Source organism: Physella acuta, unplaced genomic scaffold (assembly GCF_028476545.2).
Source record: "Physella acuta isolate Inbredline_101_S28 unplaced genomic scaffold, ASM2847654v3 ptg000265l, whole genome shotgun sequence".
Lineage (NCBI taxonomy): Eukaryota > Metazoa > Mollusca > Gastropoda > Physidae > Physella > Physella acuta.
Window position 1 is genome coordinate 996188 of NW_026731784.1, and position 13973 is coordinate 1010160.

At 34.1% G+C, this 13973-nt stretch overlaps 1 protein-coding gene across 1 annotated transcript; it reads right to left on the reverse strand.

Moving 5' to 3' along the window:
- Positions 1 to 313: 313 nt before the first annotated feature.
- Positions 314 to 1250, reverse strand: LOC131939158 (THUMP domain-containing protein 1-like). The gene is given in 1 exon segment (XM_059297358.1): positions 314 to 1250. A coding segment is annotated over 1 exon segment (918 nt). The 5' UTR covers positions 1232 to 1250.
- Between the last annotated feature and the right edge of the window lie 12723 nt (positions 1251 to 13973).

Consider the following 13973-nt stretch of genomic DNA (forward strand, 5'->3'; position numbering starts at 1 on the left):
GTGCAAAAAAAAAATCGAGATTTTTACAAATCTCTACGTTTTACACCTCACTGATACGGAAAAACATAATTTTGCAATCTTGTCCGTATGTCTGTGTGTGTGTCTGTGTTTCTGTGTGTAAACACGATAACTTGAGTACCGTTACAGCTAGGTTGATGAAATTTCATATATAAGTATTATATCAAAATCGTAGATCCGTATCAACTTTTGAGCGATTTCCGACAACCGGAAGTTGTACTTTTTCTACTTTGAATTTTTCAAAAGCCTATAACTTTTGACTTTAGAACATCTAATATAACAATGTGTGATATTTTTACTGTGAGTGGAATTGATTAGTAGTTAAGCAATAATTATTTTGTGTAGGGTGTACCTCAGATGATTCTTTAGGACCAAGTTTCTCTATTATTTTAGGACCCTGCTGCAGCTCTTGTAGGTTGTACTTGCGCAGCCTTATATAATCAGGTGCTACCCCTATACAGCACACCGTGCACAAAACTTCTACCAGTAGGCCTATAGCTACCTGGTAGTCATTCCAAGAAAAAGTTAACCTGGAATTAACCTTCTCCACAGCCCGCGTGATAGCTGGAATTACCTGTGTTTTAGGACACGTGTTCCCATTGTTGTTTCTAGATTTTAAACAAAACAGTGTACGTGGCGGGGGATAATCACAAAAGATGGGATGTAACACAGTAGATGCAGTCGTTTCAATGTCATCTGTGTGTGCTTTGCAGGTGCCTACAATTGGCAAAATACGAGCTGCGTAACGAGCTTTCTTCAAACCATGCTGGGCTATATCCTCCATTATACCTGTCACCAGTTTTATAGGATCTTCCACAGTTGTGCTGATGAAGACACAATTTTTAGCATTGCTCAGTACATTTTGGAATCTATTTTGTACTGGTGTTTAGGTTTTTAATCCTGGAACTTCTTTTTTTAGTGCTTTCTCCAGATCATTATCATCATCTTCATCATCACTGTCTTGGTTTGTATTATTGTTTACTTGGTGGGTGTCTGTCATTACCTGACTTGGACCATATAACTGATCGGTACATTCATTTAGGATATTGTAGCACTCTCTGACTGCACTACTTTTATTGCTATTGCACATGACAAGAAATCCTTTCATGCCTTTTTGTAAAATATTAGCCCCAGGACTAGGACGCTTTGATCCATATGCAGATTTTCTATAGAAGGACTTGCTTCTTTTCTTTCCTTTTTTCTCAGTTGACATTTTGCTGCACAGATCTTGACCAGATACATATTTTAAGATTATCAACATTTAGTTAATAAAATATCACTTAATACGCAAAAGAATTTGATAAAGTAGCACTGAGTCTCCCTAAGAATTACGCTAAATACAAAATGTATGTAAATGATTAACACCGCTAAAAAATATATAATACGGAGCAACAACATTATATTTATTTAAAAGTTCTGCAAAAATACATACGATTTGTTTTCTAAGACGCAGTGTTTTAAAACATATGATGTATAGATACAGTAGCGTATTTAGTTATTTTTGCCTATCAGTCTAGTACTTTTGTTTTGTTTTGACTAAGGGAATTACTTGCCAGTTACTTCCCTTAATATGGTGCATACAACAATATGGGAAGTGATAACAACACTTGCTTTAATTGATATACATTTTCCATTATTAACAACTAAATGATTCAAAGATGTAACAACGGCTTTTACATCCTAACTGCGTTTTAGGTGATTTTACAGCTGTAAAAGATTGAAATGATTCACACTATAGACGATGATTTAAGGCGTATCATTTTACTCTACCCATGCTACTTTTTAAACATCCTGTTAAAATTGTTAAAAAGTATTTTCTTTAAAAATGTGTAACATTTTTAAAAAACGTTTACATTTTTTAGTTGTATAGGTAAAATGTGCTGACCACGCACTAAATCATGTTAGGGTCAAGGAGTTCTGATCATACAAACTGCTTTGGTACTTTTTACGACACTATTCAATAGTTATTAACAAAAAATACTAATAAACTAAAGGTTTTGTTAAGGAAGTTGACAATAGCAAATTACCAATTAATGCATTATTTAAATATGTAGGTTTATCACTATCACATGTAGTCTTTTTTTTTTCTTGCAATACAAAAATTAACAAAGCTTTAAAGAGCTTCAAAAGCAGTACGTATATTTGACGTAGCATCAGATGATGGTGTATGGGGATTTATCACATTATGTGGAATTATCACAGTATTTTGATAACCAAACATCATGTGGAATCATCAAACTGATAGCCAAACATCATGTGGAATCATTACAGTAGTTTGATAGCCAACCATCATGTGGAATCATCATAGTAGTTACATCGTCACCATCAGGTCGGTCAACTTGCTGTTAATTTGTTTTGTATTAACTCAACATCTGATTGTGTCACAGATTATGTTACATCACATTACCATCTGGCCTGAGACTTAATTATCTAATTTTAAAGTCTATTGCTGAAATATGAAAAAATTGTTAGCTTATATTTATTCTTCTATTATTTTGATAAAAGTGTTTTAATATTTAAATGTGTCTGTATAAACGTGTATGTTAAAGTTAACAAAACTATTATGTTATGGTTATTTATAGTTTGAACGAGGTCTAGCCAATACGGCTATGTATAAATATATCACTGGTATAATAACAATTACATATACTGTAAATATGTGACGTTTGATGTGTAACTATAGACTTTATCACAACAACTTTGGTTTTATTGTCTCTTAATTTACTTCTGTCATAATCGTTGTTCCCTTTTTGAGTTCAGCAAAAAAAAAAAGTTGCAGCTTAACCTGAGATAATTTTCTTCTCAATGGACTTGATCGAATTCCGTTTACGTTGTGTCATAATAAAGAATTAAAACGTTTTAGGAAAAATACGAGGTTAATATAAAAAAAATATTTTTTTATTTTTAAAACCGTGAAGATTGTGAAGCTGTATGCTAATTTAAAATTAAAAAAGGTATATAATTATATATTTTGAAACAGTGATCTGTATGCATACATGTGTCTGAGAAATGCAAAACATGACATACAATGCTGATGGGTTGAATTGCATTATTCTGGAAACTTTTTTTGTGTGGTAATAACCGATACATAATCATATCTAGTAAAGCAAGGGTCTGACATAGACGTCTTCAAGATCGTGTGATATGCTGGTAGGTCAGGGGTCGTCAACCTTTCGGACGGAAGAGCCAAAAGTTAAAATTTACCATATATCCAAGTTTTAAAAGAGCCAATAACACTTGTATTTAAATATTTTGATATTTGATATTATATATATATATATATATATATTTATTTATTTATATTTAAATATATATATATATATTTAAATATATATATATATATATATATATATATATATATATATATATATATATATATATATATATATATATATATATATATATATATATATATATATATTTAAATATGAAATAATATTTATTCAAATTAAAACATAAACATAGAATAATAAAATCAGTAATCAAATTGTATAACTTTAATTACTGAATACTATTTACAACAGTTTAACCTTGCGAGCCTTTTGAAAGTTTGTTTAAACCTGGCTCATAACCCGTTTTCAGTTTCAAGCACGCCTATTGATTTTTATTAGTTAGTTGGCTTGTATACTTGGTATTATATTAATGCAAGAAGACGTTGCTCGCATGAATATGTTGACCCGAATATCGTCCAATGTCAGCCAACGTCTTCACCTCACTTTAGCATCCTGTAAGACTTTTCCATGCGTCACGTAATAGGGCCTCAACTCGCGACATTTCTTTTAGAGCTGTCCAGTTGTACAGTGAAACGTGCATGTTTTACTGGACCTCCAAATCATCTAACTTGCTCTTGAGATCAGTAAACTTACCGCTCCACAAATGTTTGGTTTTCAAATCTAGCAATTTAATTTGAAGCGAACCAGCATCAATTCCAAACAGCTCAAAGTTAATCTTATTTGTTTTTGTTTTGAGAGAATGTACACTGACTATGAACGTCAGAGTACTTTCATTTCTTTTGATTTCCTCAAATCTCTAAGTGAACCCATCCTTCATTTTGTTTATAATAATGCTGAAGTGATTCATGTTAATAGTAGCGTTGGTTTTATCATGATATTTTTTTTCAGATTTTTCAAAATAAAGTAATTTACCGCGCTCCGGGTTTTCAACAAAATGAAGCAATTTTTTTTTTCGAAACAATTATATTCTTCAAGCAAGGCATAGGCTGGGTTTTCCTTTCAATGCAGGTTTAGATTTAGCTCGTTTAATTTATTTTTGATCTCCACCATGAAGTTGAATGTTTCAGTTTGGGATAGACAATTTTATAGGAAGTAGCCTACATTGAAATATGGCGTAACTAAATATTCTAATAGAATAGCTAGTGTTTATTGTTTATGTTGATTCTTTTATCGTTCGTTATCGAGTGTTGCAGAACAATATTTTAATGAGTTTTGAAAATAAAAAAAAATAAAAAAATATTAATATGTGTACATGGAGCTGAAGAGCCGCATCTCGACATCAAAAGAGCCGCATGCGGCTCGCGAGCCGCATGTTGCCGCCCCACTGTGGTAGGTAAACCGTACAGTAGAGGTTCATTTAGTAAATGTTGTTGTTACATCTGTTACATCGTCACCATCAAGTCGGCCAGCTTGCTATTATATATATATATATATATATATATATATATATATATATATATATATATATATATTTTTTTTTTTTTAAATTTAGTAAACATATAATTCTATACCAAAATTATCTTACATTACATTGCTATCGGGTCTTCATCTACTTATATAATTATACGTTACTGTTGCTGAAATCTGAAGATCAGCCAGTCTACATCTATTATTAGCAAATCCTAAATGTTGTTATAAGACTAATATATTCTGACAGACTGAAGTTAAATATAGGCCTACACATAGCGAGTCGTCCGAGTTATAGAAAGCCGAATACATATGTTGTAGTTGATGAGAACATAGTTTCATGGGGGAATATTTATACCAGTGTCCGATAATAGAATGTTCTTTAAAAAAAAGGGGTGTTAGGTTACTGGTAGTTAACTAAATACACACATTGCTGGCTAATGTCAATGCTAACCCTGTCCCTAACCATAACACCAACCACCCTAGTCATACCATACGCAGGGGCGTAGCGAGGGGGGGCGGGGGGTGCGGACCGCACCGGGTGACACCATTTAGGGGGGTGACACCAAGGTAAAAAAGAGCAAAATATATAGAGAAAAACTGTAGGGGGGGGTGCAAATCGAAAGTTTGAGGGGGGGGGGGGTGCAAATCGAAAACTTGAGGGGGGGGGGGGGTGAAAATCGAAAGTTTGAGGGGGGGGGGTGCAAATCAAAAACTCGAGGGGGGGGGGTGCGAATCGAAAGTTTGAGGGGGGGTGCAAATCGAAAATTTGAAAGTTTGTCCCTGGGAAGGGTCTCTATGCCTCTGGGGGGGTGACACCATTAAGTGCCGCACCGGGTGACACCCGACCTCGCTACGCCACTGATCTAGATCTAGATCTAGATCATAACTAAAATAATTAGCCTAAAATTAACATTTCTGAGTCTGCCACATAACTTCACTGCTTAAGATATTATGAATTAGATTAGACAATCAGATACTTCTTTGAAAAAATGTCTTAATAGAATTTAAAAGACAAAATTATTTCACAATATTTGGAAGAAAAAAATTAGTAGTTTTTAATAAATAATTTATTAAAATTTTCCTTATTATAAAATTTGAAAACAGTGACTTGAATGAATAGATTTTTCTAAGACAAGCGATTAATTCCTAAATTTCTACGCTCCCATAATTTGGCCATACTGATATTATGTTTTCTACATAAGTTTAAGAATATATTTTTTCTAAATTTCAACATGGCACGCAAGCAGCTGCAGCACCGAGGGCCGCATTAACTATCAAATTTCAGTTCGGGGGCCAGGTTCTTTCAGGCATGTCTTTGATTTTTCTGGGCGAAGTTCCTCAGCCATCACCAACAAACGATTTTTCCTTGGACAAAAAGATCTCCGCGGGCCGGATGAGAGGACCTCGCGGGCCGCATCCGGCCCGCGGGCCGTAGTTTGGAGACCCCTGATCTAGATCATAACTAAAATAATTACCCTAAAATTAACATTTCTGAGTCTGCCACATAACTTCACTGCTTAAGATATTATGAATTAGATTAGACAATCAGAACTTTAGATTTAATTTTTAGATAGTGTTCCCTTGAAAACATAGATCTAATCTAGATCTAGATCTAGATCCTAAAACTTTTACTAACTAGATCTATCATTTAGCCTAGAATTTAGGAGATTATTGTAAAATTTAATTATAGCCTAAGGGTTCGTCCATAAATGACGTCACACTCGCAGGGGAAGGGGGGGGCGTAATTTTGTGACGGTGTGTGATGAGGGGGTTCAGATGTTGCGACTTCACACTGTGACTTTTGCATTATAAAAAAAGCCATGTTAGAAAACTAATTTTAGACGTTATATTGGGTTTTAGAAAACTGTTTTAATAAATTGTAATAGGAATTGATAAAAATACTCTATATATAGACAGAGTTCAGACAAGATTTTGGAACAATATCGATGTATTAAGAAAAATTCAACTGCAATTTTGAGAGGGGTTGCAGGCTGAAGTGTGACGTCATTTTAGGGATGGGGTTCTGGCTTTTTGTGACGATGTATGACGGAGGGGAGGTGGAGGTGAAAATCGTCCAAAAAAGCGTGACGTCGTTTATGGATTACACTCAGGGGCGTAGCGAGGGGGGGCGGGGGTGCGGACCGCACCGGGTGACACCATTTAGGGGGGTGACACCAAGGCAAAAAATAGCAAAATATATAGAGAAAAACTCGAGGGGGGGGGGTGCAAATCGAAAGTTTGAGGGGGGGTGCAAATCGAAAACTTGAGAGGGGGGGGTGCAAATCGAAAGTTTGAGGGGGGGTGCAAATCGAAAATTTGAAAGTTTGTCCCTGGGAAGGGCCTCTATGCCTCTGGGGGGGGGGGGGGTGACACCATTAAGTGCCGCACCGGGTGACACCCGACCTAGCTACGCCACTGACCATACGCCCAACACTAATTTCTAACTATAAAATTAGTCGAGATTATAATACTACTAACAACCCAACACACCTATTTTATTATCGGACATCAGTATCTAAAATCATCCGTTTCATGTAACAACAAGTTTTATTATAACAAAGCAAGGTCGTTCAACACAATGTTGTTTTTTTTTTCATTTTTCACATCGTAATGTTAATTTTATAAACATGCGCATGAGTCTTATACAATAGTATGTATTTACTGATGGGGGAATTCTATAAACATTCGAATGAGTCTAACACAATAACATTGGTTTACTACAAGATGTTCTATAAACTAGCTTAGTGTAAAATAACCAGAAATGTATGTATAATATCATAATGAGTTTTCTAATTACATATGCCTTATATTGACTTACACACCTCTATAAAGGCAAGCATTGTTTTAAGTTAAACTTTTAACCAAGTTTTAAAATGGCCGCTCCAAAATTAAGGTGTGATTCACATGCAAGGCAGGGCTAGAATAGATTTGATATTTGAAAATATTTCCTGCTGAAAAAATAATATTTTAGGAGAATGTTGAATGTAACATTCATCGACTTTTATTTGTCACATCTCTAAGATAAAATATATGCACACATGTTAGTGTTTTAAAATTCGTAACCTTATAATATTTTAACAACACATAATTAGCTCGCTTAATGATCTCGTGTCGCTTTTTTACTTTCTCGTATATACGTAGTATAGAGAAAGTATTGTAATCGTGCAAAAAAAAAAAAATCGAGATTTATACAAATCTCGACGTTTTAACCCTCCCTGATACGGAAAAACATAATTTTGCAATCTTGTCCGTATGTCTGTGTGTCTGTTTGTGTGTGTGTCTGTGTGTGTGTGTGTAAACACGATTACTTGAGTACCGTTACAGCTAGGTTGATGAAATTTCATATATAAGTATTTTATCAAATCGTAGATTTGTATCAACTTTTGAGCGATTTCCGATAACCGGAAGTGGTACTTTTTCTACTTTGAATTTTTCAAAAGCCTATAACTTGAGTAATATTTTAGATAGATAATTGAAATTTCACTTGTAAGTAAAAGATCTAATTCTCTACCTTCTGTTTTGAGTGATTTCCGTTGACGGGAAGTACTAATTTACGCTATTTCCGATTTCTCAAAAACGCATCTAAATTTATAAAGTACTAATACTATTGCGCACCATTATGAACATTTTTATTTGGCGTTCGCTTGGTGTGCAATACTTTTTTCTATGAGATTCTATTTTATTTTAAAAAGTGTATGTATTTAAAATGGATTAAAAATCATAACTATATCCCGAGTTCCCATCCCCTGTTGTTTTATATAAGAATATTCGAGAAAGTTTAGAGGAGATCACTCCCGGTTTATTAAAAATAAAACACTCATCTTAAGTTATACTTCGTTTTCCGTAGTATACTTTAATAACAATAATACACGATATTCACCGTTTTTAAAATAAAAACATTATTCTTACATTTTAACAACGCGTGAGATGGCCACATAGAATTGTCCATGTGAGAAACACGGTCTTTTAAAGTCTAGAACTAGTCCTACGTGAGAAAAACTGAGGAAGCTTTTTAAAATGTTGTTATCAAACTTTTACCAATAATGTATTTTTTTTATTTATTGTGTGACCTTGTTTCTCAGATCTCATTTATATAATTGTGTCGGCACTTTATTTCTTTGATATTATTAGTTACTGGAGACGCACCAACATGTGCAGTAAACAAACCTTTAGTTTACTCTGACTACCCTCATCAATGGTGAAGAAGAACACACCTTTTAAACGAATGTAAGGGCCATAGTGCTCATATGGGAGCCCGGGGCGCCGGGGGAGAACCCTATTGTATCGCGACTGATCCCGCTGTGCAGGTCATCCAATAGGCGGATCCCGTGTGCTAAGACAGGCATTGGGAAACTTTGGGCGCTCAACCACACATGTACGTGGGGCGCCGACACCCCAATATTTAAACCATGTTAGGGCTATGATAGAAAACTTTGGGCGCTTAACCACACATGTACGTGGGGCGCCGACACCCCAATATTTTAACCATGTTAGGGCTATGATAGAAAACTTTGGGCGCTCAATCACACATGTACGTGGGGCGCCGACACCCCAATATTTAAACCATGTTAGGGCTATGATAGAAAACTTTGGGCGCTCAACCACACATGTACGTGGGGCGCCGACACCCCAATATTTAAACCATGTTAGGGTTATGATAGAAACTTTGGGCGCTCAACCACACATGTACGTGGGGCGCCGACACCCCAATATTTAAAATTGAATTTTCAATTTAATCAACCACTGTTTACTGTCCGTATGCTTTACCTCGGTTTTTTTTTTAACTGTAAACAAGAAGCTTAAATCTACATATCTCTTAAAAAAAATGGACTTGTTAATGAAAAGTCTAATATATTTCCTAAACGAAAGAGAGAGCAGGGGCAATATATGGGAAAATGATCAAACAAATGTCTGACATGCTACCTTCCCCCACCCCGGCCGTACATGATATAGAGTTTCCCCACATATGACATATGATATAGCAGCATACACATTGATGTTGATATAGAGAGCCTAGCTGAGTTTCCCCACATATGATATCTGATATAGCAGCATACACATTGATGGACTTCATCTCTGGAAGGTATTGTCACAGACTGTATGGTGTCAATATATCAGGGCAGGTAGGATAGTTTTATATCAGGGCTGGTAGGATATGTTTATATCAGGGCAGGTAGGATAGTTTTATATCAGGGCTGGTAGGATAGTTTTATATCAGGGCTGGTAGGATAGTTTTATATCAGGGCTGGTAGGATAGTTTTATATCAGGGTTGGTAGGATAGTTTTATATCAGGGTAGGTAGGGTAGTTTTATATCAGGGCTGGTGGGATAGTTTTATATCAGGGCTGGTAGGATAGTTTTATATCAGGGCTGGTAGGATAGTTTTATATCAGGGCTGGTAGGATAGTTTTATATCAGGGCTGGTAGGATAGTTTTATATCAGGGCTGGTAGGATAGTTTTATATCAGGACTGGTATGATAGTTTTATATCAGGGCTGGTAGGGCAGGTTTATATCAGGGCTGGTAGGATAGTTTACTTAACATTCGCTCACAACATCGATATGTTTGAAAAGAATGTCACTTATGTAACTTTTATTTTCTCAAAGTGCTATTCAATAGTTGCTACACCATTTAGTTTTAGATATACCGAATTGTGGTTTGAGTTGGCGCTCGTTTCATTTATGAGCTAAAATTCCAAGCTGTATGACTTCAGCTAGAATTAATGCCACAAATTTGGACCATTGGTTCGTGATGCCGTACTAAATGTGATTTCACACGTAAACAAAAATAAAATGGTGACCCATGTACATGCAGTTGATAAAGTTAACGCAATAACATATATTTAACACCATAAAACCATAATATTCCGATCTTGTTGTGTTCTCTCATTTTATTTTAGTTCTATTATTCTAGCCCTATAATGTAATACTTGCATACAGATGTATATTGTGCCACTGCTTAGTTGTTTTTTTTTTTCAAAGTTTAATTCAAAGTTTAATTCATTAATTTAAAGACAGCACAGTCCTACCTTACCTTATGTGTCACACCAAAATAATGATTTTATCATCTCTACTATAAATCATAGAAAACAAAAACATAATAAAATAGACTAACCTCCGTCTGGTGCTAACAAGTAATGATTTTATCCCCATTTATCGTAACAAAAAATGTACATGAACACAGCAAATGTTAATTGATACCATTTCAGATGTTTAAGCAAGAAGAAAATAAATATATCTTTATGTGTTATTTTATAAGAGACATACATTTTAACCCATATATTATACTGTCTAAGTAGATATGATACTACCTTTTAGGTCCTAAAATAAAATTGAATGACATAAACCTAGGACATGACTAGTTTACTTTCACATACAAAAATATAACCCTGTTTAGTTCGTAAAATAAAATGGACGTGTATACATTGACACATGAATGTTTTAGCTTAAACATGGTTTAGATTATAATTTGAATGTAAATTAAACACGTGTTTTAGTTGTAAAATAACTAGTTATAATATTAAAATGTTTTGCAAACATGTACATGAACCCCCTCCCTCCTCCCCAAAAATTGATACTGACAGCTAAGTTTCCCCACATATAACATATCATATGAATTAATTGAAGCAATCTCTGGAAGGTATTGTGACCGACTTGATGGTTTCAATGTATCAGGGCTGGTAGGATAGTAGACTGAGTATTCGCCCACAATGTTGATAGGCTCATACCACCCTTTAGCGAAATTCACGAATAAACATTATATTGAATTAAAATTATTGTATCCATGGTTGTGTAGTTGATAAAATTTTGAAGCGATAAATAAAATACAGCTTCAAAGGGAACGTCGTTAGCATTACGGCGAACTAGGCCCTTGACTAAGGCACTGTTTATAAGGGGCGCAAACTTGTTTAATCGCCATTATTATTAAAAAAACACTAACAAATCATTAAAAACTTGATTGTATTATTGAAAAAAAAAGTTAGCGAGATACGATAACTACTTTATTGTAAGTTTAACACGCTAGTTTCACCCACCAGCAAGTCATAGGCTGTGTTTTCCTTTCCTTGCAGTGTTACATTTAGCTCTTTTAGTTTCTTTGTAATATCCACCATAAAGTTGAATGTTTCAATGCAGGCTTGACAATTCAATAGAAAGTACAATGAAATAATGAGTAAATAAATATTCTAATAGAATAGCGAGTGATTATTGTTTATATTTTTTTTATTATATCACTCATCATCAAATGTTGCAGGACAATATTTTTAAGTTTCGAAAATAAAAAAAATTATTAATAATTGCATAGAGCTGAAGAGCCGCATCTTGACATCAAAAGAGCCGCATGCGGCTTGCTAGCCGCAGGTTGCTGACCCCTGGTCTAGCCAATACGGCTATTTATACATATTTTAATGACGTATTTAATGACGTATATTGTAAGTATGTTTAGTGTGATGATTAACTATATATTAGGCCACTACAACTTTATATCATACCAATGTTCTGTTTAAATTGTCTCTTAATTTTGTTCTGTAATTTTTTTTTTCATTTTAAGCAGGGAAAACAAGTTGCTAATTTTCTTCTCAATGTACTTAAGACACATTCCCTATTTCCCCGAATACCTTTTGCATGAAGGCAGTTTTTTCCATTTGACCGACAAACTCCAGCTTAAACGTTGGGTGTTTCTAATTAACTCAACTAAATAATTAATTAAGCAATTTTAACGTTATAAATATCATGTACAGTTTTACCATGGCATTAAATGTTTCATATCCTATTGGTTAGACATTTAAATCAGTAAAGATACTATCTGAAACAATAGGTGGTTATAAATTATTAAAATACGTATTTGCCAATACATTTTGTCTTATCTTATTTAAAAAATAAAAAAAATAAAAAATAAAGGGAGACAAAGCAAATAAAAATATAGATCTATCAATTTTAATAAATTTAAAAACAGATACTTCTTTGAAAAAAATGTCTTAATAGAATTTAAAAGAAAAAATTATTTCACAAAATTTGGAAGAAAAAAATTAGTAGTTTTTAATAAATAATTTATTAAAAATTTTCCTTATTATAAAATTTGAAAACAGTGACTTGAATGAATAGATTTTTCTAAGACAAGCGATTAATTCCTATTTATCTACGTTCCCATAATTTGGCCATACTGATATTATGTTTTCTACATGAGTATAAGAATATATTTTTTCTAAATTTCAACATGGCACGCAAGCAGCTGCAGCACCGAAGGCCTAGGAAGTTAACCCATATTCTGTTAGCGTCCCACGTATGGGACGCTTGTAGAAGAATTTGCTAAAATTTATTAAAGCCTAGTTAAAAAACAAAGTATGTTTCATTGTATTTGAAAATGGCTAGACCAGGGGTCGGCAACCTGCGGCTCGCGAACCAGATGCGGCTCTTTTGGTGTCCAGATGCGGCTCCTTTGGTGTCCAGATGCGGCTCTTTTGATGTCCAGATGCGGCTCTTCAGCTCCATGCACAGATATTTTTTTTTAAATAATCACTATCTAGTTCGTCATAAGAATAATTAAAACGTTTTAAGAAAAATACAAGGTAAGTATATAAAAAACCTACGATTAATCTTTAAAACTGTGAATATCGTGAAGCAGCATGCTTTTTTGAAATTTAAAAACGTATATGGTTATATACTTTAAAACAGTGATATGTGTGCATACATGTTTCTGAGAGATGCAAAACATGACATATAATGAATGTTAGGACATTAAGATACGTTAGAAAACATTTGTTTTTTGGGATAAATTATTAACTGATACAAAATCATATCTAGTACTCTAGTACAGGGGTCGGCAACCTGCGGCTTGCGAGCCGCATGCGGCTCTTTTGATATCAAGATGCGGCTCTCCAGTTCCTTGAACAAATACTAATAATCTCAATAAAAAAATAAAATATTTGAAATAAAAAAAAAATGTTAGTGGCTCTTTAAAACCAGGGACATTTTGAGAATTTTAACTTTGGCTCTTCCGCTTCAAAAGGTTGCCGACCCCTGCTCTAGTAAAGCAAGCGTTTCACATAGACGTTGTCAGGATCGTGTAATATACTGGAGGTTCATTTAGTAAATGTTGATGTTACATCTGTTACATCGTCACCATCAAGTCTGCCAGCTTGCTGTTTTTTTTTAAATTAATTAAACATATACTTCTTTACAAAAACTATCTTTTATTACATTGCTATCGGGTCTTGATCTACTTATATAATTATAAGTTACTGTTGCTGAAAACTGAAGATCAGCCAGTCTACATCTATTATTAGCAAATCCTAAATGTTGTTAAAAGACTAAT